Below are 26924 nucleotides of genomic sequence, written 5' to 3'. Positions count from 1 at the left end.
TCTAGGGAACGTTAGGGTGACTTACTAGAGGTATTGTCAAAGGACAGTCAGATATGACAAGGCTCTTCCCATGCCACCACTATCAAAGAAAGAATCCATATCACATACCCGCTTTCACCAGCTTCAGCTTCCTTATAAGCAGGCTTCTGAGGGCAAGGCTAGAGGCAGCTAAGAATGTCACCTCCTCTACATGCCATACAAAGGTAGGGTCCAGCTGCCCCAACCTGCAATCCCAGCAGGCTAAGGGGCTTAAAATGGGGGTGTGGGCATAGGTGAGAACCAGGGCCCGGCAGAGCAGGCAGGACTGGCTAGCTACCCTATTGCCATCTCCCCCACCTGCAGGGTCAGGATTAGCATCCTATGTGGTTCCTCTTTCTCCTCCTTAGCCAAGGCTATGTTCTTTTGCCCAAACTAGACTGCCCCATGCTTGAGGACTCGGTTGCTACTCCGTATCTTGAAACTGCTTGCCTGGCAACTGCCTGTGGGCACCTGATTCCACTAAACCAGGACTTCCCACCGCGGTCCACGCAGGCCCCTTCTCCCCACCCCGCCCCGCCCATGGTCTGATTGGACAGCGAGGGCAACTGTACCACTGGCGCTTCTCTTTGCCCACGGCGTCTAGTTTTGTCAAGCCCCCGGAATGCAGGGGGTTCAAACTCAGAGGAAACTGACCGTCTAGAAACCACCACAAACTGAAGTAGTCTCAGGAGACTTTAATAAGAGTGTCCGTGGGTCCTTCCGGCACAGGGGTAGTACAGACAGCTGAGCTCAAAAGCAAGATTGCAGCTAAGAAACCATTCACCCGCTGGGGAGGCCAGGTTACCACCATGAAGCCACGCCCACTGTACCCCGGACCCAGGTTCCAAGGTAGCACTTCTTCCTTTAGAGTCTGGCAGCTGTGCTTGGTGGACAGTCATGATGGACTCTGGGCCATCACTCTCTCTGCAGAGGGAGAGCCAGGTTAGTCCACTCCTGCAGAACACCATGCCTTTTCCATGCTCCACCGTGGCTTTGCCAGCCTACAGGCTTGCAGGGTGTGAGATGGTAACAGAGACAGCCCCAGCCAGTGCCATCATGGCTGGATGGCGGAGGAGCACTGTTAGAACAAAGCAAGAGTGATCATCCCATCATCAAACAACACCTCTATAAATAAAGAGCAACAAGGAAGGAGACGGGCGCGGGAACGCAAATTGGCACGTTGATATATTGCTTTCCAGTTCAAGGTGACAGAGGCAAATCAAGAGACAACAGAGGGAGCAGAATCAACAGCTGGGTTTGGCTTTTCTCAGCAGGGTTCCCACCTCAGTGGTCAGCGCCACCGAGATGGACTGTGATGGGCAGCCAGACTAGAGGAGCCCACTGGGTTCAAAAATGCTCAAGGGCAGACCAAAGGGTGGGTCTGCTGAGAAAAAAAAAAGGCCAACTAAACAAACACTGTATGCAGATGAAGTCCCTGCAGGGCCTTTTGTTTCCTGCCCAATACACTGGGCAGGTTCAAGAGCAGACGGGAGGGGAATACATACATGACCCTGCCTCTTGGGAATCCCCATGGGTTGTGGAGTTGGCAGATGCTGTACGTGGACACACCCACTACCTTCCAGACGTAGGAGGGACCGTGGGGTATGTGACCAGGTGCAAGAGTCCTCCGTGACGAGCAATCTATACCCCCCCAAGTCATGCCCTTCTGCAGGAGCAGCTTGGGATTCAAGTCTACAGTCCTTGTTCTCTCCCTGTCTACTCCACGTCCCTGTCCCACAGCCCTGCACTGGAGCCTTGGCTGGTCCAATAAGCTCTATGCTGCCAAGGCTGGTCTTGAACTCACAGCAATTCTGCCCCAGCCTCCCAAGTGTAGGATTCTAAGACCTTTTTAAAAACGATGCAAGGACTTGTGGATTTCTTTCTTGAAAATAACTGGTGGTGTCCCCTTTTTCTTTTTATTCTCTAGGGTGGTCAGGAAGAGACTATCCCAACTCTCACCCGAATACAGGGAATGTGGGGTGGGAGGGTGGAAGGTGGGTTGGCTTCCAATCTGCTTTGGGGCGTCTGCTCTCACCCCAGGTCTGACTTTCCTTACCTTCTTCCCATGTTTCCGATGTCCCAGAGACATCAGAAGTGACTTCAAGCAAAAAGAAAGCTGGCTCTCGAAGGAAGACAGAATGCTGCGTGGGACACTGCCCGTCCACGGTGTACATTCTAGTATCTTATTAGGTGTCTGAATCCATTAGGAAAAAAATTAGAAACTATGTATAAAACTTAAAAATATTCAAGTATCAAAAGCTATTTCGGATCAAAGTTTTAAAACAAGCCACTAGAGCAAGTTGCTGCTTCGGAGCAGAAACCTCTACAAAAGTTAACTGAGTCTGCTCAGTTGAGGGTAAGGAAAGGATGTGATCACGTGATGTTTATGTGGGACAACAAGGGACAGAGAGAGTAGTCAGAGCCAGGCCAGAGAAGTCACAGCCTTTGTCAGCCAAAAGGGAGACAGGTGCCAGGTAGGTGATGGGGATCAGTGGACATGGCCGCTCTCCCTGCAGAAGGAACCGTAAGGAGCACGGCCAGGGCCTCCCTTCCCCCCTGTGTCTGGTCCCCGGACACTTCTGGGCTGCGATGAAGCATACTCCTGAGAACTGCACAGCTAGCAAAAACAAGAGTATCAGCAAACAGGAGCCTGACCTACTTCTGCACAGACAGCCTTGGAGGAAGACAAGCAAGCAGCAAGGAGTCAAGATGCTACAGCGCTGGCTCGGTGTCTCAAGCCCTGGTACACAGACAGGGGAACTCCTAAGTCAGGGAAATGGAGATATCCCTACCCACACAGGGACATGGCTGTGGCCCCTACAGTATGAAGCAGCAGCAGCGTTTATTCAAGACACAAGAGTGAGGGATCTGGTGGTGTCCCTATTCCCCAGAGAGGGTGCATCGGAACAAATGATCCAGTAGAGAATTTTTTTTTTCTTAAAACTCTTATGATAAATTAGATTCGTAAAAACCACTCTCTTCTCCATCTTTCCCTTGTATGCAGGCTGGCGGATGGGCTGGCCTGGGGTGCCCTCTGGCGGCAACAAGGGAAGAGTACAGTCTGGGGCCAGCCTGGGACTTGCAGACACACCTGGATGGTTTGTGTAGGCCCCCTTGGGCCTTCAGCTTTGGGTACTTGTCTCTTGACAGATGGCCCAGAGCTTGGGAATGGTTAAATTACACCACAAGAAGAGTCCTGTTCCCACCCCGGGGATGGATTCTCTTGTCACAGGTTTCCAGGTCATTCTGCGGGCCTCTTAATGAGACGGCCGATGCCAGGCCTTTAGACTTCGGTGGAGAACAGGATGCTCTGTCTCTTGCTGTCGGGGGCAGGGATGGCCTCCAGCTGCAGGAAGTACAGCAACACTTGGACCTGTCCCGGCAGAGAAGGGGAGGGCAGACAAGTAAGAGGGCGCGCTGGTTTGGGGGTGGGGAGTTCACCTTGGCTCACCCAGCTCAACAACAGCCCTAGACGTCAAGACACTCCGGATTAGGAAGATGTCCGACTACACATGATGAAGTCTTAAGACCTAGGCTATGTGCACCTCAAAGACCAGCAGGTGGGCTGGGTCTTGGGCCCTGCAAATCTAGTCAGGTGCAGAGGGAATCGAGGTAGCCAGGGTCCTTCATTCCTGGCCCTCTCAGGGGTAGGGGGTAGGCCTCTGCAGTAGAGCTGGGACTGACTAACAAGACCCAGGCTGGGGTAGGCTGAGACCACCTGTGTGTGTCAAGCCAGGGTAACATCGACTACAGTCTTTTCCTCTACCTGGGACATGACCTCCAGGGACCAGCTGTCAGTCATGGTGATGGGCTGGTTGGGGTTCGCAGGAAGCTTGCTTTCCTTCTCTGAAGGTCGAAGCAGCGTGGGGCCAAAGACTGTGGCGAGGTTATGCAGGGACATCTTGTTCACTGGCTCCTTTTCCGCCACCCTGTGTAAGGCCAAAGCAGAGGATCCTGTTTCAATATCCCCACACTCAGGGCAGAGGTAAGGATTCCACCCCAGGGTGCGAGAAGCCCGGGATCAAGAGAACTCAAGACCAATGGGCAGGTGGGACAGCTCTAGGGCCACGATCTGGGAGTAAAGGACAAGTTCAAGTGCAATTCTGGCTGCTGACTTAATGTCACGGTGCAGAGGGACGGGGTGGCAAAGGCTCTGGCCCCTAGTATGGGAAACTACTGCAGACCTGGGAGGAGAAAAGGCCCTTGGTGTCCCATTTCCTGGGGTCTTGGGCTGCATGGGAGAACAGGCCCTACCTTTTCAAGTGGTCCAGAAGGAAAAGGAAGGTCACTAGGTTGGCCTCTGGGAGGGACAGCAGCAAGTTGAGCATGCAGCTCTCTTTTGCAACAGGGTCTGAAAGAGCTACAGAGAGAGGAAGCTTAGTTTCCAGGGTCATATAGCACAAGCCAGAGGCCTCTCCTAAGCATGTCAGATGATGTATCCAGAGCCTAGGAGGGAAGACGCCATGGAGTTCAGACCCATCACTGCCTGGGTTCACATAGCTTAGATTAACCCCAACTAAGAAGGACCCTGTGGTGGCTGTTTATATGGCATGGGAGATACCCGGAAAGCCTTCTCTCATCTCAAAGGGCCAACAGCACCCTAGGCACCTGTTTAACAGGCATCCTGATGGCTGCTGCTTGTGCTCAGGGCCACTTTCTGCTGCTTTTAAGACCTAAAGAGCCCAAACTCTGAAAGAAGCACATACAGTCAGGATAAAGAGAACTGGGGGGTTGAAAGGCCCCTGCCCCAGTCCCTGGGAGTTTCCCTTATTTTCATGTGCACCCAAGGGGCACTTTCAGGCCTGACGGTCCAGGTCTTCTGGTGAACTGGCCCTACAGGCTAGGTCACCCTAAGAGCGAGATAGGAGCTATGCTGGTCTCCTGTGCCAGTGGCCACTTTGAGCACCATCCTTCAGGTTGGCTTGAACCTCTGCTTGCCTGGGCCAGGACCTGGGGTTCAAGTGTTAGGGGTTCCTTTTGGCCCGGCACACCATCCATTCAATGCTGCTCTACTAAAAGGAATGCTGTAGCTATCAGGGTCCCACAGCTGGACACGCCAGTGGAGACACTGATACCCTCTGGCCGTACTGAGAGGAGAGGTAGCTTCAGACAACCCATAGATGGCTGGGCTTTTGTCTCCTACACAGCCAGCTCTCTTAGGTCGGGTTCTAATATGGAAGAGTAGAGGGGAACAGTCCTGATTCCCTCTCCTAACAGTGCAGTAGAGAGAAGGAGAGGGATGCCTCCCGCAAGGTGGAGGCCAGCAATGCTCACCGATGCCCTCTGCGAAGTTGGGGTAGAACTCATCAGTGAAGAGGGGCTCGGGCAGCTCGCGGAAGTAAAGCTTCAGCGTGCCGGCAATGGCATTCACGTCCATCTCGCTCATCATCACGGATACATCCTTATTATCTGGAAAGAATATAGAAACGGAGCCTTTTTGTGGGCTGGGTTTCTGCAACCCTGCCGGGGCTAATGTGACCACCACTATGTTCCCAAATGTAAGTGCCCAGCCCCTTTATGTAGTCTGTCCTCTTTCTCCTAAGTGTCTGTGTGATGGAGTTGGGGCAGAGTTGCTGGGAAACAAGAGTATCTCACACCTCTGCCCATGCCTCTGCTCTGTGCTGCGAAGGGCAGTCCAGCTGCAGAGCCAGGCAGGCCAGGGCAGGAGAAGGTAGAGCTCACGGAGCCTAGGTAGGAATCGAGCAACTCTGTTCCGTACAGAACAGTTGCCTGGGTGGCAGCTTCTTCCGACAGGAAGGCCCTGGGGTTATTAAGGTCATTTCTGTGGTCCTATGAGGTGTTTTCTTTGGACTTAGGTGGCCACTGGTCCTGTGCACTGGACAGCAGGCCTGCTCTGGTTGTCCAGAGAAGCTGAAGGTGCAGCAAGGCTCATCAAAGGGTGTTTGATGGCCCAGGTCAGGAAAGTGGTACAAAGACTCTGTAAGTAAAAGTCCTGTCAAGTCCTGCTTCTATCTTCTTGTTCTCTGGGGATGCTGGGTAAGGACCCTGTGCTGGTTGATTATTGTCAAGGTGAAACAAACCTACATATACCTGGAAGAGGGAACCTTAACTGAGAAAATTCTTCCATAAGATTGGCCTGTAGGCTGGGCAGTGGTGGCCTATGTGTTTAATCCCAGTACTCGGGAGGCAGTGGCAGGTGGACCCTGTGAGTTTGAGGCCGGCTTGGTCTACAGAGCGAGTGCCAGAATAGGCTCCAAAGCTACAGAAAAACCCTGTCTTGAAAAACCAAAAAAAAAAAAACCAAAAAAAAAAAAAAAAAAAAAAAGAAAGAAAAAGAAAAAGAAAAAAAGGCCTGTAGGCTCTTCTTGAATTTGCAGCAATCCTTGTGTCTACCTCACAAATACTGGGATTATAGGTACTAATTATTAACCATCAGTCAATCAATCAATCAATCAGTCAATCATCTATCTATTTGACATAGGAAATCACTATGAGGCTAAAGCTAGCTTGGAACTCATGTAGTCCAGGCTGACAGTAGCTACTCCTGGCTTATCCTCCTGGATGTTAAAGCACAGGCTCATATTACCGCATCCAGTTTCTGCCTTGTACTCTTAAATAATAAAACAGAAAGGAAGGAAAAGAGAGAGACTGATGTTCTAGGCCCCTTGGGAGTCTCAGTGTGGACACCACCATCTGTCCTATACCGCTAAACAATACTCACTGACATCGAAGGCCGCCTTCAGTGCCTGGATGTCTGTGGCCACTCCAGACACCCGGTAGATGCCCACCTCCTCCATGCCCCGGCGCTCGATCTCCTCCACACACTGGCGCACAATGTAGGGTACCTTGGACCTCTCTCTCCTGCAGGGGGAGAGGAAGGTGTGTACAGTTCAAGGGCACACATGTAATCTTGGGCAAGTTTTCCTTCCTGCTGCAAGTTCTTAACTTTCTGAGAACCTAAAGCAGCCAATCATATTGTGAATTATATATAATGCTGTGGGAAGGTCAGGAGGCTTTGCTATTTTCTTCCATGGTGCTGGAGGGCACACATGCATACCTCACAGATGCTGGGTAAGTGCTCTAAGCTCATCTTCAACCTAGGAGCTTTTCTAGGCAACAATGGGAAGTATAGCTCCCAGGCTGTGAATGGACCAAAACCTTCCTGGAGTCCTGAAAAGACTCTCACCTCTAAGACAGGAAGTGGGACAGGGTATCGGCCCAGGCGCCTGAATGCTGTGCAGTGAATCCCTTGAGGCTCCTTGAGAGCTAAAGTTTGCATAGGGTAAACACCGTGCATTTGTTGTGTGTTTGATAGTTTTAAGTCAACCTGACATAAGCTGGAGTTATTTGAAAAGAGGGAACCTCAATTGAGAAAATGCCTCCATAAGATCTATCTGTAAGGCACTTTCTTAATTAACTGATTGATGGGGTGGACCCAGCCCATTGTGGGTGTTTCCACTCCTGAGTTCTATAAGAAAGCAGGCTGAGCAAGCCACGAGGAGCAAGCCAGTAAGCAGCACCCCTCCACGACCTCTGCATCAGCTCCCTGCCTCCAGGTTCCTGGCCTGACTTCTTTCAGTGATGAACAGTGATATGGATACACTCTTTCCTCAAGTTTCTTTGGTCATGGTGTTTCATCTCAGCAAGAGCGATCCTGAGACATGCTGCATGTACCCAGGCACCTTGCCATTTTAAAGGCTTTCTCTTATGACAGCCTCTGGACCTCCTGGTACAGCTCTGGAAGAAGAATGCTTTGAAGCTAGAAACCACTGCTGTGTGGAGACATGAACTTGGCTTCACTCTCAGCTGGACTCAGACACACATAACCAGGTCCCTTCCAAGCCCCAACCCCATAGTTACATGGGGGAAGAGAGGGGCGTGTCTTCCTCCCCGGAGTGCACAACCTCATTTTCTGTAACAGCTTGGAGGAAGCGGAATCTCAGAGGACAAGAGTGTGCTTGGACACATGTCAGTGCTGGACAATGAATGGCGCAGCCAATATTCCATCCTGGGGAAGTGGCTGAAGTCTGGGAGGAAGTGGCCTGTATCCCCAAGAATTGCCCTCAAACCAACAAACAGGCATCTCCTGGCAACAGACTCATAACAAGGGGGGCTGAGGTTCAAATTGTTCAACAGGAACTCAACAGATTCCTGATTCCAGGATCACAACATATCCCAAGCAAGGGAAGCAAGTCCTGCACTTGGGCAGTTCCTGACCAGAAGGTGAGACATTCCTGAGCTGGTTTTGCAATAAACACAGAAGGTGGCTAAGCAAAGACTCACAGGTTTCCCTGGGTCTAACCCTCTCTCCATAATCCCCCTCTTCTAAAAGGCAGCCGGCAGAGAACAGGCCTTTCCTCAGACCTGCCTACAGCATGCCTTCACAGACAAGCCCACATCACCCACCACTCACTTCGTGACCACTGCAATCTTGACCCCGAAGACCCCAGTCTGTTTGCGGGAAGGCATTCTCTTCAAGCTGAACTCCCTGCTCGTGAACTTGACGGAAAGTTTCACTTCGATCTGCAATAGAAAGAGAGGGTGTGGGTCTTTCACTCTCTGGACCCCTTGGGCTGAGCTCTCTGCCCTGAAGGTCCTAGCCCAAGAAACCTTTTCACCCTCAGGGCAAATAAATAAAGGACCATAATGAGATGTTGTAGTTAGTAAGAGTCATTTTTTTTTTTTTTTTTATGTGCATTGGTGTTTTGCCATGGGTATTGGACCCCTGGAACTGGAGTTTACAGACAGTTGTGAACTGCCCCGTGGGTACTGGGAATTGAACCTGGGTCCTCTAGAAGAGCAGTTAGCACTCTTAACCCCTGAGCCGCTCTCCAGCCCTGTTTCCCTTTAGTTTTTGAAGTAATAATTAAAAAAATAAATAGGTGGGGTTGGAGTGAGTAGCTCAGCGGTGGTGCACAAACTTAGTATGCACAAGGTACAGCCTTCAATTCAAGTATCAGAACAAAGCAAAAGAAAACAAAACAATCAAACCACCACCGCCCCTCAAAAAAGGATCCATAGCAAAAGTAACAGGTCAAGCATTCTCATCTGGAAATCTAAACTGTTCCCAAACTGTAAAGTCTCTGAACTCCGTGATGCACGTGCAGGGTTCCGCACCCAACTGACCTCCCCGCTAATGAGTTAAGATGCATAAAATTACCCCCCCCCGCCACATCTACGCATATAAGTTATATATAAAATAATAGTAAATTTCATATTTATGTTTGGGCCTGTGTCCAAGACTGCTTGTGTGCCTGCAAATATTTTATCATCAGAAAAAGGGGGGGGGTCTCTAAAACTGCTCTAGTCCCAATCTTTTTGGATCCATTTCCCTGAGACAGCCAAAGACGACCGCCGTGGATCTGAAGTGTTCTGTGAGATGCGGTCCCAGGGCCCCTAATACGGCAGATCTTTTCCTTCAGGATGGAACACGCAGGGTCTGGGTGGCAACCGGCTACCAGATAGAGCACTCCTTTTCCTGTGTACGGCGTGTCTGATCTGGAGGTCTCACCTTCTGCCGTGTACACAGCACTCCTGTGGGGTACCCCTTCCTCCCACCTACATGGCCTCCTCTGGAGCCTGTTCTCCAGCTAATATCTCAGGCTTAGCCTTCTTCTGACTGTTCTGGATGGAACTGGGTTTGCTTTAACAATGGGAGACAGGTGCAAACAGAGCCCTGTGGGCACTTACCCCATTCATGTCGATGACAGTCCGTTGCCAGTCTCTGTCCTGTAGGGTTTGGGGATCCAACTGAAACCAAGGACGAATGATTAGAAGAGGCCCTCAGGTCTGCTTGGAGGCTCTGCCCAGCAGTGGCCACCCCTGCTGCTGTCCTATACTCTCTGAAAGCGGCCAGAGAGGCGGACAGACCTGTTAGATAGTTCTGGAACCTCAGAGTGCCACAGCTCACTGCCATGAGCCCTGCTCTCCACCCCTGCCACAGATGGAACCTAAGTCCTTGTATTTGTCAGAGGGGCTGCCAGATCTGAATACAGGGCAGTATGGGATGAAAACTAATTTCAGTGGGGACTATGGGAGGGCGGGAGCATCAAGAGCATCAAGGCATAGGGCGGCACTCCAAAATCAGACGGAAACCTCACTGTACCCTCCCACTTTGACCTCTGCAGAATGCTGTCTGGCAGCCGGTCTATAAGACCCTACTGTATGTCACCTGAATAAGCAGTCTTCGTAACTGCCAGGTGCCCCCATCCATGGCACTGCTTCCCCTGCCTGATGAGCACCCCTTAGCTATCACAGGGAGCTTCGGAAAGGCCACTAGCTAGGCTATAAGCAACCGGAGGTCTTCTGAAAACACATCACGAACTGAGGGTGGCTCTGTGGGACAGCTCTTGCTGGTGTGTACAAGAACCTCGGATTTCGCTGGGCAGTGGTGGCGCACACCTTTAATCCCAGCACTCGGGAGGCAGAGGCAGGTGGATCTCTGTGAGTTCAAGGCCAGGCTGGTTTACAAGAGCTAGTTCCAGGACAGGCTCCAAAGCCACAGAGAAACCCTGTCTCGAAAATCAAAAACTAAAACAACAAACAAACAAAAAGAGCCTTGGATTTTATCTCTAGTACCCCAAAATTCAGAGATTAAAAAAGAACACCCACAGCTTCCCAGGCTCTTAACACAAAGAATTAACCTCTTTTCAGTGTGGGAATCTGTGGTGTGGAGAAACTCCCGTCCTTGCCTCCTACTTCCTTGTAGGAATCCCAGGGCACACCTCTCTCGGTTGCCCAAGGACTGTGTCCCTTCCATCTTCAGAAGCAAGTTGAGAAAGACAAACCTTCCCTTTCCATCCCAGGACAGATAACGGGGACCCCCTCACCCCTAGAAACCCAGGATAGGCAAAGGTCATGAGTGATAGCATTCCTAAGACTGGGAGAGCAGCGGAGTAAGGAGAGTAGCCACCTGAGCCATGAGTGCCTGGAACCCACCCTTCCCAGCCCACCTGGGACCCCAGGCCCTGACTGGCCCACCTTGCCCTTGCACACCAGACATCGTATGTGGCTCCACAGGGCAGTGCCTCGGGCACACAGCTGTTTTTCAGCAGAGGCTATCCGGCTGCGGCTTGCCCGGCTGGGGTAGAAAAACCGAATGAGACCCTGCATGGCGATGGGGGTCAGGCAGCAGGAGCTTGAGCTGAACAGCAGCACAGTGGCGAGCTCCTAGCCTCTGTCTCCTTTTGAACAGGCTTTCCCGGGGAAGCTCCACCCTACGGTGGGGTCAGCCAAGGTCCCAGCTTCCCATCATCCTCACATTCCACTTTTGTTTTTTGGTCAGTATATGGGAAAAACAGCTCCCACTCCGGAGCCTATTGGTTACGGGAACTCTGATATGTCACAGTCTCCTCTTATGCCGGAGTCTCCTTTTCGAGTGGGTGATTTCCTGTGTCCAAATTTAGAGACACTGAGTAACGTGTGTTGTTGGTCAATCCACTTCAGGCTGGTAGTATCCTGTAAGAATGCTTCCAGGCCTGCTGACAGTTCTAAATCGCATGTACTGCCGTCAATGGAACTGGAGCGGAGAGCATCCTGAGTGTAGACCCTGTCCCCTGTAGATGAGCTTCCAAGGCTTTGCTGATCTAGACCCTGTCCACTCCTAAGCACTGAGGTCTACCGGTATCTAACTGCCCAGAGCTGCTGGCATCAGGCTAGCCCGACACCAGGGCGCCATCTGTAGCTTATGCTGGTGTCTAGACACTCGGTTCTCACAGCAGCCTCGAATAGGTGGATTTGCCTCAAAGAACAGAATGTGCTTAGCAGAGCAGAAACCATGTAAAGAATAACAGGACGAGGAGGGCTGGGCTATGTGGCAAACGGCGGTCCAGGCTGGCGCACCTTCCCATGGACTACCCCGCTAACAGCAGCCAAGGCTAGCACCCTTTCCCATGCCGTTAAAGTTCCAGAGAAATAAACCAGCAAGAGACCGAGATTTGGAAAAACTGATGACAGAGGGGCACGGGCTATTAGACAGAAGCGCAGAGAAAAGCTAAAGCCCTCAGGGCCGTTGGGGCTGTAAGGTGCCACCGTTCCACACAGGCACTGGGCAGCCAGCATGTGCGTGCTCATACAGTGGTCTCAGAAGGGCAACCTATAACACCACTGTCTCATTGGGACTGGACCGGGCAGGAATGCAGAAGCACAGCTGTAGTCAGTGGATCTGGTGGACGGCTACCCAGGGGCCTTCCTAGAAAACTGCTTAGTACACACCAGGACAGGCTGGGGCGTGCCTCAGTTTAACCAGGGCAGGCACTGAATGGGACCTGGAACCTCCTCTGCCTATGGCTAGAAAGCAGTCATCTATACTGACTTATACCAATGCCAGGGGTCACAGTGGCACCAACCACAATAGAAACAAAAGTGTAGGCCATGATAGGGTAATCTTAGTTACTTATTAATAATATCAAGAAGCAGATAACCCTTAAAAACAACAGTCAGCTGGGTGGTAGTGGTGCACGCCTTTAATCCCAGCACTGGGGTGGCAGAGGCAGCTGGATCCCTGTGAGTTCGAGGCCAGCCTGGTCTATAGAATGAGTTCCAGAACAGCCAAAGCTACACAGAGAAACCCTGTCTCGAAAAAACCAAAATGGTCACGGAAGATTACCTCTGGCATGATTCTGTTGATATAAAATGTGCAGAATGAACAAAACTCTGAAGACAAAAACTATTATGACCCAGAAGGCTCTGTGGGAACCTGAGTCATAACCCCAGCTGGACTCAGAAGGTTAGGAGAGATGGCACAAGAGGGGAAATGGGAAAAGACAAGATCCTATGACTCGATACGATGTTTTTCCCCAAGAAAGAACTCTTGTAATTCATCATCTATGGGAATTCATCAGCTTAGAAAGTCTGTGAATGGAAACGAGGGAAGGGAAGAGGCAGGGAGAAATCTCTGATGGGTAGAAGGCCCCAAGAGTCCTAGACTTTGCTGAGTCTGACAGTTTCCTTCGAATGGTGGCCCTCGCTGAGGATGGTGCTCTCTGGATCCTGTCCCTGTCCTGTCCACATCCTACCAGGCTACAGAATGGCATCCTCCCAGCACAGGCATCCCCACAAATCTTGGGCTACTGATGGCCTTGGGGTGTAAAACTTGATGTCATTACCTTGGGAAGCCTCTCTCTGATGATATACACCTAGTGTCCCTTTCTGTGATCTTGCCCCACCATCACTGCCCCTGAGCCAGTGTGGCCTTGTCAGTACGCTGGCCCTGGCTTGTGGTGCATCTGTAGTCTTGAGTCTCTCTACTCTGGATCACAAAGTTTGGGGATAAATGGCTGTGTGTTATGGCATTCTTGGAGCCTGGCATATAGGTCCTGCCTCATGAGGGCAAAACAACAGGCTCCTGTGTTTGGATAACCCACAGAAGCTTGGGACCATCTTGAAAAGGACCCTGGCCAAGGTCCTGTGTACATACTGTATGTGAGGACTCACATTTTCCTTGCTGGGTGACTCTTTGAACAGCTGGCACCATCCTGGTGACTGTGTCCCAGACCAGTGCCACCACACCCCTCCCTCTTTCTGACCTGTGGCTCTAATGTATCTAATTCAGAAAGAGGGAGCCCTTTACTCTTTCTCTTGTGGAACTCTATCTTCAGGAAGATCAGAAACCAAAGATTTCGAGACAGGGTTTTGCTGTAGCTTTGGAGCCTGTCCTGGAACTAGCTCTTGTAGACCAGGCTGGCCTTGAACTCACAGAGATCCGCCTGCCTCTGCCTCCTGAGTGCTGGGATTAAAGGCGTGTGCCATCACTGCCCGACCAGGTTATGGTTCTTGAAGTAAGTGTTCGATAACAACATTTATGGAGCAAAAAGCATGTTGAGGTAGGTTCTTAACCTCAGAAGAATCTGACACCTCCTGTCCTGGGATGTGCATGGACCATACCATGAGAGTACCAGGTTCCATTCTGACCCTTGCCTTGGGCCCTGCTCTCCTCCCTGGGACTGGACTTTTCTTCCTGTCCTCCATTGGATATCCAGGACTGTGACTTCATCTCAGTGCAAGGTCTTATTATCTCACAGGTCTCTCTACTCAGTGTCTGAGCCAAGGTTGCCATCCCTATCAACTCCCAGTAGCAGGAAATGGATAGCTAGGCACCCAACCCACACGGCACATATGGAAGGCACTGATGTCAGTGGGGAAGCCTGGGCTAAGGGAGGCTAGCCTTAACAAGTCACAGATGGCTCTCCTAGGTACACCTAACCCAGACAACAGCATCTGCAGGTGAGAAAAAGCCAGCAGGCAGGAGCATGGAGCCAGACTGGAGCATCACCATGTCACAGCTTCTCCTCCTGTTTCCTTCCTCCTGAGATCACACGAACAAGCCCTCGTTGCCAGGAGACAGGGCAGCCACTGTGTAGGCGGCTATGAGTCATTTAGACCCTTACAAACATTTGGGTTCCTTCCTGTTTAATGAGGTTCCAGAAGTCATTCATCTCAGGCCACGGCAGTGACCAGGGGGCTGGCGCATCCAACTGTCTCCAATTCCTCTTCGCTAACCATGACGGTAACAAATAATAATAACAGAACCAAACGCTGACCAGGTCCGAGGGATACGTCACTGAGCCCCGATGTATCATGTCTCCCACTCTGGCCTAGACGTAAGGAAACAACAGCTGGAAGGGTGACAGGGTTATGACTCACTCGGTCCCACAGGGCACGGCAGGCCGGGGAGCTGACAGAGATGAGATTAGCTTCTTTACCACACTAACTGGGCTCCCAGCTCTTTGTTCACCATGGCTTTATCCCTGGGCATGTTCAGAAACCCAGTCTGAGTGAGGATCCTGTTAAGTCAGCTTTATTAGAAACCTCTATGCTGAGATCACACTCACACACACACACACACACACACACACACACACACACACACACACTTAGGGGTGCTTTATTTTTTGTGTGTATGCATATATGTTTGTGGAGGCCAGAGGCCAACCTCAGGTGTTATTCCTCAGGTACTACTCACCTTGTTTTTATTGAGGTAAGGATAGGCCGGCCAGTGAGGTCCAGGGAATCTGTCTCAATTTCCCAGTGCTGGGATTAGAAGCATGTCATCACACTGGGCTTTTATCCTTGACCCCTCTTTTTCACACAGGGATGCTGGAGATAACACTCAAGCTTCCATATCAACTCTCTCGCCCTCATACTAGCTTTTTTTGTTTGTTTTTGTTGTGTCTCATAAAGTCCAGACTGGCCTCTAACAATTCACCACGTGGCTGTGACTGGTCCTGGAATCATGGATTTCCTGCCTCCATCTCCAAAGTGCTGGGATTACAGATGTGCACCACCACCTTGGATATCTGGTTGGGTTCTTTTATCTCCTATCTTCCTCCAGGTGATGTCTGCTGACCTGCCCTTCCTTCAGAAAAACCCCTAGTAGGCTGGTCTAGCCAGGATCCTCCGTACACACGGCATTTCCCGTTAGTAATTGTCTACCCACTAACCCTCACTCTCTTCCTTGGCTGTGAATGTCCACTTGTCTGTGCTGAATCTGGAGCTGAGCCCTGTTCTATATAAAGGTATCTCTTCCCTCTTGGAAGCATCCTGAACATAGCTGCCTCTGCCGCCTTCACGGCTCTCTGGCTCTGGAAATTTCTCTTCTCTTCACTAGGCTGGCTGCAGGGCACTCAAGACTGCCCAAAAAGAAAAGCGAATACATCAAGAAACATTTTGTTTATATGGCAGCATCACAGCAAGGGGGTGTCAAAGAAGCTTGGTTTGATACAGCAGCTCTGCTCTCTTCCTACTGAGATCCCCAGTTTTCCAGTGGTGGTACTAAGAGGTCCTGGTTCAAATCCAGTCATTCCCAAGATTTCAGAGGGGAAAATACAAGTCACTCAAGACAACTAGTGGGACCTGAATTTCTCTTTACTGTACTTGATAAAACCATGAAGGATCCGTGGGATCACCCCTGAGTGAGGCTGGGTAATAGGAGCTTCAAGAGCGTACCAGGGCCTGGGATATGCACAAAGAATGCCTGGGTTGTGGGCAGATACCAAGAGGGAGAAGGGAGGTGGAGCCCTAACAAGTCCCCGACAGTACTGCTCATCAGAGGGCCGGAAATAGTTGGGAAGGTGTCTCCTTGAACGTCGAATGAACATTCTTCAAGATTTGCTGCAGCTGGGTGTAGCGCACACCCGATCCCATCTACTTAAAAGTCTGAGACGGTCGGCCTGTAGGTGAGTTCAAGGCCTGCCTAGGCAAGTCAGTAGGACTCTGCCTCTGACTAACATAAGGAAGGGACGGGGTTGCAGAACAGTGGTAGAACACTTGCTTAGCATATGCACGGTCCTGGGTTCACTCCCTTCTCCTAAGAAAAGATCTGCCGTAAGCACCACGAGAAAGCACGGGCTGGATCCGGATGAACATGGGTTTTCTAAGTGACAGCCTAGAGACAGTGGGGGCAGCCCAGTGCCAGGTCCTAGAGCCACCAGAGTAGCTGTCTTTAGAAGAGAGAGCTCTCATGGACTAAGTTCTAGGGAGGAAGTGAGGACAAGGTGCTGCAGATCAAGCCAGAGTTCCAAACTGTTTCCTGGGTTCTTGTTTCAAGATGCAACCTCCTACCCTTTCCAGATCACTACCAGCATGACGGGCTTCTCGGCCTCCAGAGCTGAGATAAATGAAGCTCTGTTTCTCCTTGAGGAACCTGCCTCAAGCATGTGGCACCCCAGAAAAACAGAAGGAGACAGCACACACCGTGACAGTCATTTGATGTGTAACTATCACTTGGCAGACTAATACTGGCGCTGGAGGGTCAGTGCTTAAAACCACGCACTGCTTTTAGGTTCAGTTCGCATTATCCACATGGCAGCTCATGGCCACCTGTAACTCCAGCTCCACAAGACCTGGTGCCCTTTTCTGGCCTCTTCAGGTACCAGACACACATGCAGTACATAGACATCCATGCAGGCAAAACAAATAACTCTTTAAAAAAAAGACCCATACTGGAACATAGGAAATCATGACCACTGCCTTGGTGTCAAAGATAGTGTGGTCACTCTGGGGCTGGCTGGAAGGATCAGTGGCGACTGCCTGGCAAGGCACGGCCGGGACACTTAGAGAAACATTTCTACTTTCCAGTCTGTTCTCAGTGTATGGTAATTCCTTGAGGCCCCAAGCCCCCGAGTCACCCAACACACTTCCACAGTCAAAACCAGGCAGCAGTCTGGCCAGGCAGGGGACAGAGACTTGCTTATCTGAGTGAAGAGAACGGGTCCCCCTCTCAAAGAAGTAACCGATTCAGGAAGTCCGTCTTCCCCTTCACCATTCCTGACACTCCATGTTTTAATCCTAAGGTGAAATTTTACTTCTTGTCCTCAGGGAGGGAACCCGGTGGTTGTAAGTGTGTACTGTTGAGTGTGTATTGTGGGTGTATACTGTGCTCTATAGGTGTCTGGGATGCCAAACCCTCTTTTCTCCTCTTAGAGGCTTCACACCAAGATAGAAAGTCTAGGCAGTGGGGTACAATACTCAAGACCTGACCCACTTCTGTGGCAGGAAGAGGTCAGATAGAGTGGCTGGGCTACATGGAGTAAGATGCACCAGGATGGCGAGAGAGGAGGCAGGAGAATTGCCTACAAACTCACCAGCCAGCTATTCTGGAACACTCAGCAAAGCAGCAGAAACAAGACACCCTGTGTGATGATATTTCGTTTGTGCTTTAACAAATAGAGCTTGTCTGAAGATCAGAGGGTGGAGCTAGCCACACTAGTTAGCTATAGGGGCCAGGCAGTGGTATCACATACCTTATATCCCAGCACTTGGGAGGCAGAGACAGATCTCTGTGAGTTCAAGACCTCCCTGGGCTACGTGAGATTGAATTAGTTTAAAAGAGAAAGAGCCAAGCAGTGGTAGCTCACACCTTTAATCCCAGCACTAGGGAGGTGGATATGGACAGAGATGTGGTTGGGTGGAGAGAGGAATATAATAAGAAAGGAGACAGGAGCTCGGGGTTCAGTCTGAAGTTTCATAGAGACAGGATCTTGCCCCCGTGGTTCTGACGATTTCATAGAGGCAAGACCACACTGCTTCTCTAGTCTTTCAGCATTCACTCCCTAATATCTGATTCTGGGTTTTTTACTATTAAGACCAATTGAATTCGCAATACATCTGGCGCCCAAGGTCTTACACTACACCTGCTTCAAGGTGGAAGGAGAGGCCTCACAACCTCTATGCATACTGCAGTATGCTGTGCCCACTCACGAATGAAACAAATAACCCTAGAAAGAAGTTACACTGTAAGAAAAGTTGACACTAGAGCTTTTTTATTTTTGATACAGGATTTCTCTCTGTAGCCCAGACTGGCCTCTAGACACAAGAGGGTGGCCATAGGCATGGGCAGCACATCTAGATGCAATCCAGACTTTCTCCTAGCTGCTTCTGCAGAACCGTGAGGCAAAGCCAGACTCGTAGCAGGTGGTGTCAGCTCCCGTCTGCCAGAAAGCAGTGAGCACCAGTGATGGTTCTGAGGCTGTATAAAGTTCCAAAGGACTGAGGGTCCAAATGGCCCTTCCTGAGGACTAGGAACCTTGTGCTAGGCCTGTAGGGACACATTCTCTTGTCCTTCCTGAGGGGTGCTTATACTAATTCTGGGGTGTACTTGTGTGTACCCTGTTCGGGAAAGCAGCTGGAAACTGGGTCCATACACCAGACAGAAAATGAGTAGGCTCCGGGACGCCTACTTTTCCAAAGAGAGATGGTTTCGTAACTGATTGTAGCCCAGGGCACCACCTAACTCTCTGCTTGTGGGCTGCTAGAACCATCAGAGAAGTTACGGCTTCAGCTGTAAGAACAAGTTTGACAGAAAATCTTTGGGGAACAAGACAGTGTGATATAACAGACAGAGAGAAAGGAAGGAAGAACTCATGACTGGACTGGCTATCCTCCATCTCAGGGGTTAGGCCGTTTTAGCAGCCTCACATGGGAGAGGTCATGGAGTGTTCAGGGGTGGAAGTGGGGCGGGCTCACCTGGAGCTGACCTTTCCCCATGAGCTTGTCTGTGCTCTCGCCATCCTCCTTGGTGATCTTCATCTTGTTGTAACACTTTTCATAGCACAGTATCCGCAGGGTCTGGGAGCCTTCCAGCTCTATCTCGAACTCCTGTGGTTCCCCAAAAGAAAGAAAGTTACCCACGAACAAACAGGTCCAACTAAGGATGTGGCAGGTTCAACCACGGTTTAACAACAAATGGTACCCCTGCTGCCCCAGATGGACCCAGCCCTTCGTAATTTTCCTCCGGATGCTGCCGGTACCACACTATGGTTCTCTGATTGGATATTTCGTTTCTGGAAGCCTTTTTTTTTTTTTGGTTTTTCAAGACAGGGTTTCTCTGTACCTTTGGAGCCTGTCTTGGAACTAGCTCTTGTAGGCCAGACTGGCCTCAAATTTACAGAGATATGCCTGCTTCTGCCTTCCAAGTGCTGGGATTAAAGGTGTACACTACCACCACCCAGCTTTTAGAAGCCTTTTAAACCCTCTCAAACCTAACTCAAACTTGGCACAACGGCATCTGTCTCCAAAGCGTGAGCTTGATACTGACGGCTTCAGAATCTTGGGGTGATTGTTAGAGACAGGTGTTTGATAACTTTGGGTGGTAACGGCCTATGAAGTGAGTTCATTTTCAGGGACGTGAAGCTGTGCTGGGTAGTGCTAGAGTGGAGCTACATATGGTCATTTATCTGTGAAAACCCACAGCATGTACATCTAACGCTAACTGTAGCCTTTGGGCGATGATGGGTGTGCAATGCAGGTATATTACATTGTATAAGATTGTAATAGCGGGGAGTCATGGGAATTTCTGCCCTTCCTCTTATTTCTGCTGCCACACTAAGACGGAAGAATAAAACTGAAGCTAGGGGTACAAGTTCTGGCTTCCGTACATTCTCTTTAAAAAACCATAATCCATGGAAGGGCTAGAGGGCTTTGCGATGGTCCTCTGAGCTTTGCCACTTAATGTGGAGTTAACTTGCTCCTCTATCACCCTTTAGAGCCTCCAGGGAATTCTGCATTTTCCATCCATGCATGGCTCTAGCTGGACATAGCAGCTATTTTTGGGAAGTTGTATTAGGAGTTATGTGAATTCCCTCTATGACCTGCAGGTACACATCAGGTGACCTAGACTCCCCATTATGCCTACCTAGGCCTTTTGAAACCTACCTAGAATCCATCTTTGTTGCCTCTGTGGGGTGTCACACAATCCCCCAGTCCCCTTATTTCCTGAAAGCAATTTACAATGGATCTCATGTGGCTTTTTTTTTTTTTTTTTTTTTTTAAGATGGAGCTGGCTTGGTATTCACCATGTGCCCAGGCTAGTCTTGAAAGCCAGGCAATTTTCCTGCTTCTACCTCCTATGTACTGGGACCACAAGAATGTATCACCAAAGCAAGCCTCATGGGATTTTATTCTGCCACTATTATAGATTATATTTGGCCTTTTGTCCTGAGAAGTTGAGCGGTAACTACTGGGCCCCTCGTGTCCTTGTCCTACTTAGACAACATGCATAATGGACAGACGATGAGGGGACGCAATGAAGCAAGACCAGGGATCTGATCGCACGGTGACACCATTAGCCACATGACCAAGGTAGATGAGACTAAGCTGCCTGGTATTTTACGGTTCACTCCTTGGTGCGCAAGGGGTGGGAGGCAGCTCTGTAGCTTGGCTGCTCCACCTGTGCCAACTAACTCAAGGCTATTTAGGGTCACAGCAACTGCAGAGACCAGAGGGGGCAACTCAGAGTCTGACAACTTCATGCTTCTGTGCAATCGTGCCATGCCAAAGGCCCACGGTTGGGGAGTACAGCCAACAGACTACGCCAAGCTAGTACCTCAAGACAAGCACACGGGACCCTTGGAAACAGATCAGGGAGGCTCAGGGAGCCAGACCCACAACCTTGGCAAGCAGGGCCTAAGAACTCCGGAAGCCAGAACAGTCCCAGGAGTTCATTTCAGTTTCGGAGGAAAAAGGCAAGCCAGAAACCTAACAACTATACAATAGGCTATAGCAGGATTCAAAAAGCCTTTTAAAGTATTCTTTCGAAATGCTTCTCTGGAGAAATGGGTTATTCCTCTCCTGGGCGTGGGTGGGTAAGAGTCTCAGGAACACAGAGATAAAATCTCTTGGCTGTTTCATACAGCCTCCCCCCCCTCAACCACTAGGAGATTCCAGGAATGCTGGCAACCACACGGGGGAAGCCCTCGGGGAGCCCCCGGAGATTAAGATCTGTGGAAAACATCCTGGTGAGGGCCGGCTCCTCACCTCGTTCCAGTTTGGCTCAGTCGTGTCCCTGTAGACGCGGGTCTTCGCTTTGTTCACAAAATACCCAAAGGAGTCCACCTCCAGGGTGCAGTACAGATCTGGGAGAAAGGGGCAGGGTGAGGGTGAGGGCTCTTCTGTATTGCCAGCTTGCGTCAGAGCAGGTATCATTTACAACGTTGGGGGAAAATCACCTTTCCTTCTTAAGGTAACCCAAACAGTGGCTGACACAAACACCAGCCCCTCAGGCAATACACCTGGGCCTGCCAGAGGAGCTGGGACACAGGACTTCTCAAACACCCACTTCCTCAGCACTCAGCAACCGGCTGCTAAAGCCCCTTCTGGGACGGGGGACCTAGCTGGGTGTGCAGGGGGAAAGGCGGACGTGGCCTTGGAAGCCAGGGTGGGTAGAGCATTGCACTGTGGAGAGGCCACAGCGGATGTCTCCTACCCTGGGAGTAACAAAGGGTGGAAACCGGAGCCTAGGGGGAGCTCCGAGGATCTGAGCAGACCCCGACAGGAACTTCACGAAGCACAGAGCTAGGATCACCGGAAGTTCCACACTAGTGCAAGGCTGAGAAAGACGAGAAGCGGGGTACTTGTTGGACCAAGTGTAAGTGGCAAATGACGGGAAGGGGTCCTGCATTTTAGGGGAGTCCTGGATGAGGAGTAAGGGAAGCCTGGCAGTGGGGATCGGGAAGGCCACGTCAAAGACCTACATGCATATGGACCAAGATGATAAACGAGGCTGCCATGGATGATGACATCTGACTGACAGGGCAAGGGGACAGTAGGGTGGAACAGGACAGCTATCAATGAGTCGAGTGTCAAGAGTCTGGATGGATACAGATTAAGACACTGATGGAGAACGGCCCGAGCTGACAGCAAGGAGTCTCAAAGTGGAACAGAGGCTGCAAGTGATACCCTTGGCTTGGGAATCTGAAGTTTAAAGAGTAAAATATCAGATATAAATGAACACGGTTGGTCAGGAGAGATAGGACAAGAGTTAGAAAGGCAGCTTGGGCATCGTTGGTCTGTTACTGGATGAGTCTTGGGGGTAGGCCTGGCAAGGGAGGGAAGATGCTCATGGAACAAACATATGGCGAATCTTTGCAAACAGACTGCTGTGAGAGATTATCTATACTAGGTTAATTAAGATGTAAAGATCCAGCCTGAATGTGGGTGGTACCATTCCACAGGCTGGCGAAGAAGAGAAGCAAGCTAGCTTAAGTATTCATCTCTCTCTCTCTCTCTCTCTCTGTCTCTCTGTCTCTCTCTTCCTGACTGGGTGCCATGTGACTAGACTAGCTGCCTCCTGCCTCCGTGAATTCCCCACCATGATGGATGGTACGTAACCGGGAACCAGAATTAGCCCTTTCTCCTTAAGCTGCCTCTGTTGGGATATTTGCCACAACAACAACAACAACAACAACAACGAGAGAGAAAGAGAGAGAGAGAGAGAGAGAGAGAGAGAGAGAGACAGACAGACAGACAGAGAGAGAGAGAGAGAGAGACAGAGAGAGAGAGAGACAGAGAGAGAGAGACAGAGAGTTAGAGTTAGAGTTGGAGTGCCTGGAACTCTGGGTTAGAGATGCCCTTCTTCTTTTTGTGGAAGAAGTTTCAAGGAAAGATGACATCCAGGCTGTGGTTCGGCTATTGCCCACGGTTGCTATCACACGAGCAGTTTGTTAAGGAAGGGAGCATGAACAAGTTGATAGCTACAGGTAACACCCAAGGGGACCATGTAGCAGTAATTGTTAAAGACAAACCTGTGCTTTCAACTGGGACAAAACAAAAGGCGCCCTGAGGTCAAGACCCCAACTCCCAAAGTCTCCAGTGTGAAGATGCAAATTCATTCGAAAGGAGAAAGTCTGAACTGAGGGTGCAGCTGAAGGGTTCCCTGCTCCTGCAAAGTCACTGGCTGAGGAAGTGCTTCCCCAGGTCAGCACAGAGAAGCTGGGGCAGCTGCAATGCAGGGGAGGGGCAGACTCCATCCCAGGCTGGCAACCTGGTAATACTGTCCGCATGGCATTACTGATTTTATAGACATGAAAGATGTAAGATTGAGGAGGTCACGGAATCTTGCACAAAGGTTCCAGAGAGCAACTTGGGCCAGACAATGTATAAGAGAGGTGGAGTCTCTTCGAGGAGGCCTCAAGAGGCCACCGGGTGAAGCTGTGCAGGTAAAGGTTAAGTTGCAATGGAGACCCAGCAGGGTGAAGATGTCGGGGCCATGGATAGCCACCAAGGAACGCTGTAGCTATGGAGAAGTTACAGCAAAAGAGAGGGGCTGCAGGTGGCAGAGCTGGGCAGAAAGGCTACCCAATGCTCTCGAGTTCAGAGAGCTCTATCATGAGTCCAAGATGCTGGGCACAAAACTGCTGAAGTTTGCTTTATCCCTATCTTTCCTTGATATTTAGGTCCTTGGCTATGAGAATGTTTATTCTGTGCTATTTTATGTCGGAAACATGTAACTTGTTTTTTGTTTTATAGGAGTTCAGATAAGATGAGACTTGAGGCTTTTAAGCAGGGGTGGCATTTTTAAAAACGATGGGGATTTTTGAACTAGGACTTAATGCATTTTACATCTGAGATAGATAGAGCCCCATTCATGTCAGTGAGGGGATCTACCACTGAGCTACACTTCCAGCCCGAGTGCGCATCTTTCCGATGATCACTGACTCAGGGTGTATGAACAAATATCTCAAAGTGGTTTTAAGTCTCATTTTTCTAACATGACAAGCATTTTTTCCCATGTACTTACTAGCTATGTACTAATCCTTTGGTGAGGTGTTTTCTATTCAAATCTTTTTCATGTTAAAAAAATTAGCATAGTTGTTTTTGTGTGTGTGTGCGCACACGAATGAGCGTGTATGCATGTGTGTGTGTTGTGTATGTGTATGCATGACGTGTGAGTGGATGTCTTTGTGTGCTCACAGTGCATGTGGGGAAGGCAGAGGACAGCTTCTAGGAGGTTCTCTCCTTTCATCATGGGCTCCAGGTGCTGAACTTAGGTGGCCAGACTTGCATGGGAGGCTCTTCCATCCACTGAGCCATCTTACTAGCCCACTGCTCGTTTAAAAACAAAACGTTTGAAACTGCATCTTCCTAGTGCTCAGTTTTAAGAGTTCCTTGTATACTCTACATGCAAGTCCTTTTTCGGACCCATTCCAGAACTTGTTGAGGCTTCCCGTTCTGCAGCAGCGTGGAGAGGGTCAGACTTGTACTTGCCCTTCAGGACCACGGGCCTGAGGGCTGGGAGGGCCTAGGCAAGGAGATGAGAAGATGCAGTGTGGCCGCCCTTAGACAGCCAGAGCAGCTCGCTGGGAGAGAAAGGGTGGTCTCGAACCAGCTAAATCTGCTCTGCTGCCGGGCTTGGGGGACCGCCGCCTACAGTTCCCGGAATTGGACCTTAGGCTCCCTGGCATCTTGCTGTGATGGATCAGGCTTTGGGCTCAAATTCCAGACCCAGTAATTAAAAGACCTGCCAGCAGGTGGCAGCTCATCCGTATGCATTCTCCGTTCTCCGAGACAGATATGGGCAAAAGCTGAGAAAACAATCCCATCCCCAGCAGGCTTCATCCAGCAGGGTCCCACAGGGAACAGCGCCTCTGGTGGACCCAAACAGCGTTCCTAGGAAAGTTTACTTAGAGGGTCCACCACCTCCCTCCCTGAGTCACTTACTTGAACTCTGCTTAAACCCGGTGGCTGAGTGGACGATGACATTCAGGAAGCCGTAAAGCCCGGGAGACTCATCATCTGCACGAGAGACCACAGAGGTCAACCTTCTGCCTCCCCAGCAGGGGAGGGTAAGGTGACTGGTTGGTCCAGCAGGGGGAGGTAGTATCATAGATAGTTAAGTACCCACTATGGATTCTGCATTTAGTATCTTAGGATCTTGTTGGGTTCAAAACGCAGGCAAACTGGTGACCAAAACAAAGTTCCAAAGAAAGGAGAGGGGGTTGGGGTGACATGGGTATGAGCGGAGCGCATGTGCTTGAACACACACCCGTGTGTGTTAACTGAGTCCGTATGCACATGGACAGCACCGAACACAAAACTTGGCATGGTTTCAGTGTTGCTCAGGGTTCACAGCCACTGTACTGACAGTCTGACCGGCTGTCACAAACCTTATGGCTAGGGACAAAGCCCATGGTCAGTCTCTACAACTGTCCGGCAGTGGCTGCAAGGGGGAGAAACTGCTCCTAAGAGATCAACCCAATGCCCAGGAGCCGAAACCACTCCTAAGAGATCAGCCCCATGCCCAGGAGCCGAAACCGCTCCTAGCAGGTCAGCCTGGTGCCCAGGAGCCCAGCCTTACCCTCTTTGTTGATGGTCAGTGGAATGTGATGAACGGTCTGAAGTTTCACACACGAGTTGGTCAGCATTTGCAGCTCCACCGACGTCAGAGAGAAACTTTTGAAACCTGAAGGGGCGGAGCAGGCACGGGGACAAATCAGTCTGCACTGACCCTCTCAAGCGACCCTCTAGATACAAGGAGGCAGGAAGGTCAGAAAGGCCCCCTGGGCCTTGCTGACTCCCAGGTGAAATGCGGGGATAGCCCTGGGCAATACAAAGCCCTGAAGAGCCCAGGCCCAGGGGCCCCTGAGAGGATCAGCAATGCTGCTGCTAACTCATGTTTACATGTGTTCTCCTGCTGATAACTCATGTTCACATGTGTTCTCCTGTCACCCAAGCACAGTGCCACAAGGCAGGCTGGAATAGACAAATTGGCCTGGAAGCATCTCCCTGGTTGGTCTCCCCAGACAAACACCCGTGTAGCTCTTGTCCTTCACTCGGCTACAGTGGGTGATGTCTCCCAGTCAGCTGAAGCAAAGGGGTTTATTTCTGGATATCACTTGGAGCAGGGACAGATGCTGCCATACTGGAAATGGTTTGGATCCCATGTTAGGTCAAGAATCCCTGGGACATAAGCCCTTGGTTTCTCCCAGGCCATAGAGGCACTGAAAAGAAAAAGTGGTCTTAGCTCAGCATGGCATAAATGATGAGTCTTAGAGACAGGAACTCAGAAGGGGTCAGAGGCGTGCAGAGCCCCCCAGCTGTATCTGCAGAAACTGAACCCCAACTCCTGTTTCAGCAGGAGCTGCTGATCTGAGGACGCAGTTCTTGGATAATGGGGTGTTGGACAGCTGCAGGCCAAGGACTTGTGGGTGAGGTCTACCATTCTGCTCCCAACACTGTCCCAGGACCCGGAGTGTAGCTTGCAATTTCAGAGAGAGAAAAAAAACACTGACAGAGGGAAGCGTCTAGAGAAGGAAGGAGTCATTACAGGGAGGATGAAGAGTCTTGTTTGGAGGTGAGCAACAGTGGGGCCATTACAGTGTGGTTCCTGAGGTAAGTCCAGGCAACGGCTCCTTCTTCACTACCTGGGGAGGGAGGGCAATGGAGCCCCAGGGGGTCAGACGGTAACTGGTGAACAGGCCCAAGGATTAGGCCATAAAGGCCTGGCCGGGACAGGTGAGAAGGGTAGATGGTATGTGAACAGACAGCTGGGAAGGTCAAAGGGCATATTGGCTGGGAGAGCACTGGGAGAGCACAATAGGGCTGGGCAGTTCCTCTAATGTGCTGAATTAGGCTGGGTTCCATGCAACATCCCCCCTTCCCAGTCTAAAGCCCCCCTGAAAAGAAGAGTAGAGCAGAGAAACAGGGGGAAGGGAGAAGCATTAGAAGATTGA

The 26924-nt window shown here is 50.6% G+C and overlaps 1 protein-coding gene across 1 annotated transcript in view; it reads right to left on the bottom strand.

Moving 5' to 3' along the window:
- Window positions 1-698: 698 nt before the first annotated feature.
- The window catches only part of Bcr (BCR activator of RhoGEF and GTPase), a 115741-nt gene continuing 89515 nt past the window's right edge, over window positions 699-26924 (bottom strand). Inside the window, exons 13-23 of the mRNA XM_057794646.1 lie at window positions 25550-25654; window positions 24913-24987; window positions 21232-21329; window positions 18943-19074; window positions 9670-9729; window positions 8393-8502; window positions 6701-6840; window positions 5293-5427; window positions 4273-4378; window positions 3785-3947; window positions 699-3391 (exon numbers count right to left, since the gene is read on the bottom strand). Of these exons, the coding sequence (XP_057650629.1) occupies window positions 3302-3391; window positions 3785-3947; window positions 4273-4378; window positions 5293-5427; window positions 6701-6840; window positions 8393-8502; window positions 9670-9729; window positions 18943-19074; window positions 21232-21329; window positions 24913-24987; window positions 25550-25654 (1214 nt within the window). The 3' untranslated portion in view covers window positions 699-3301. The remainder of the gene's footprint in view (window positions 3392-3784; window positions 3948-4272; window positions 4379-5292; window positions 5428-6700; window positions 6841-8392; window positions 8503-9669; window positions 9730-18942; window positions 19075-21231; window positions 21330-24912; window positions 24988-25549; window positions 25655-26924) is intronic.

The sequence above is a fragment of the Chionomys nivalis genome, chromosome 19, assembly GCF_950005125.1.
Source record: "Chionomys nivalis chromosome 19, mChiNiv1.1, whole genome shotgun sequence".
Classification (NCBI taxonomy): Eukaryota; Metazoa; Chordata; class Mammalia; order Rodentia; family Cricetidae; genus Chionomys; species Chionomys nivalis.
Note: the sequence above shows the minus strand (reverse complement) of the source record. Positions and strands in the feature narration are given on the sequence as shown.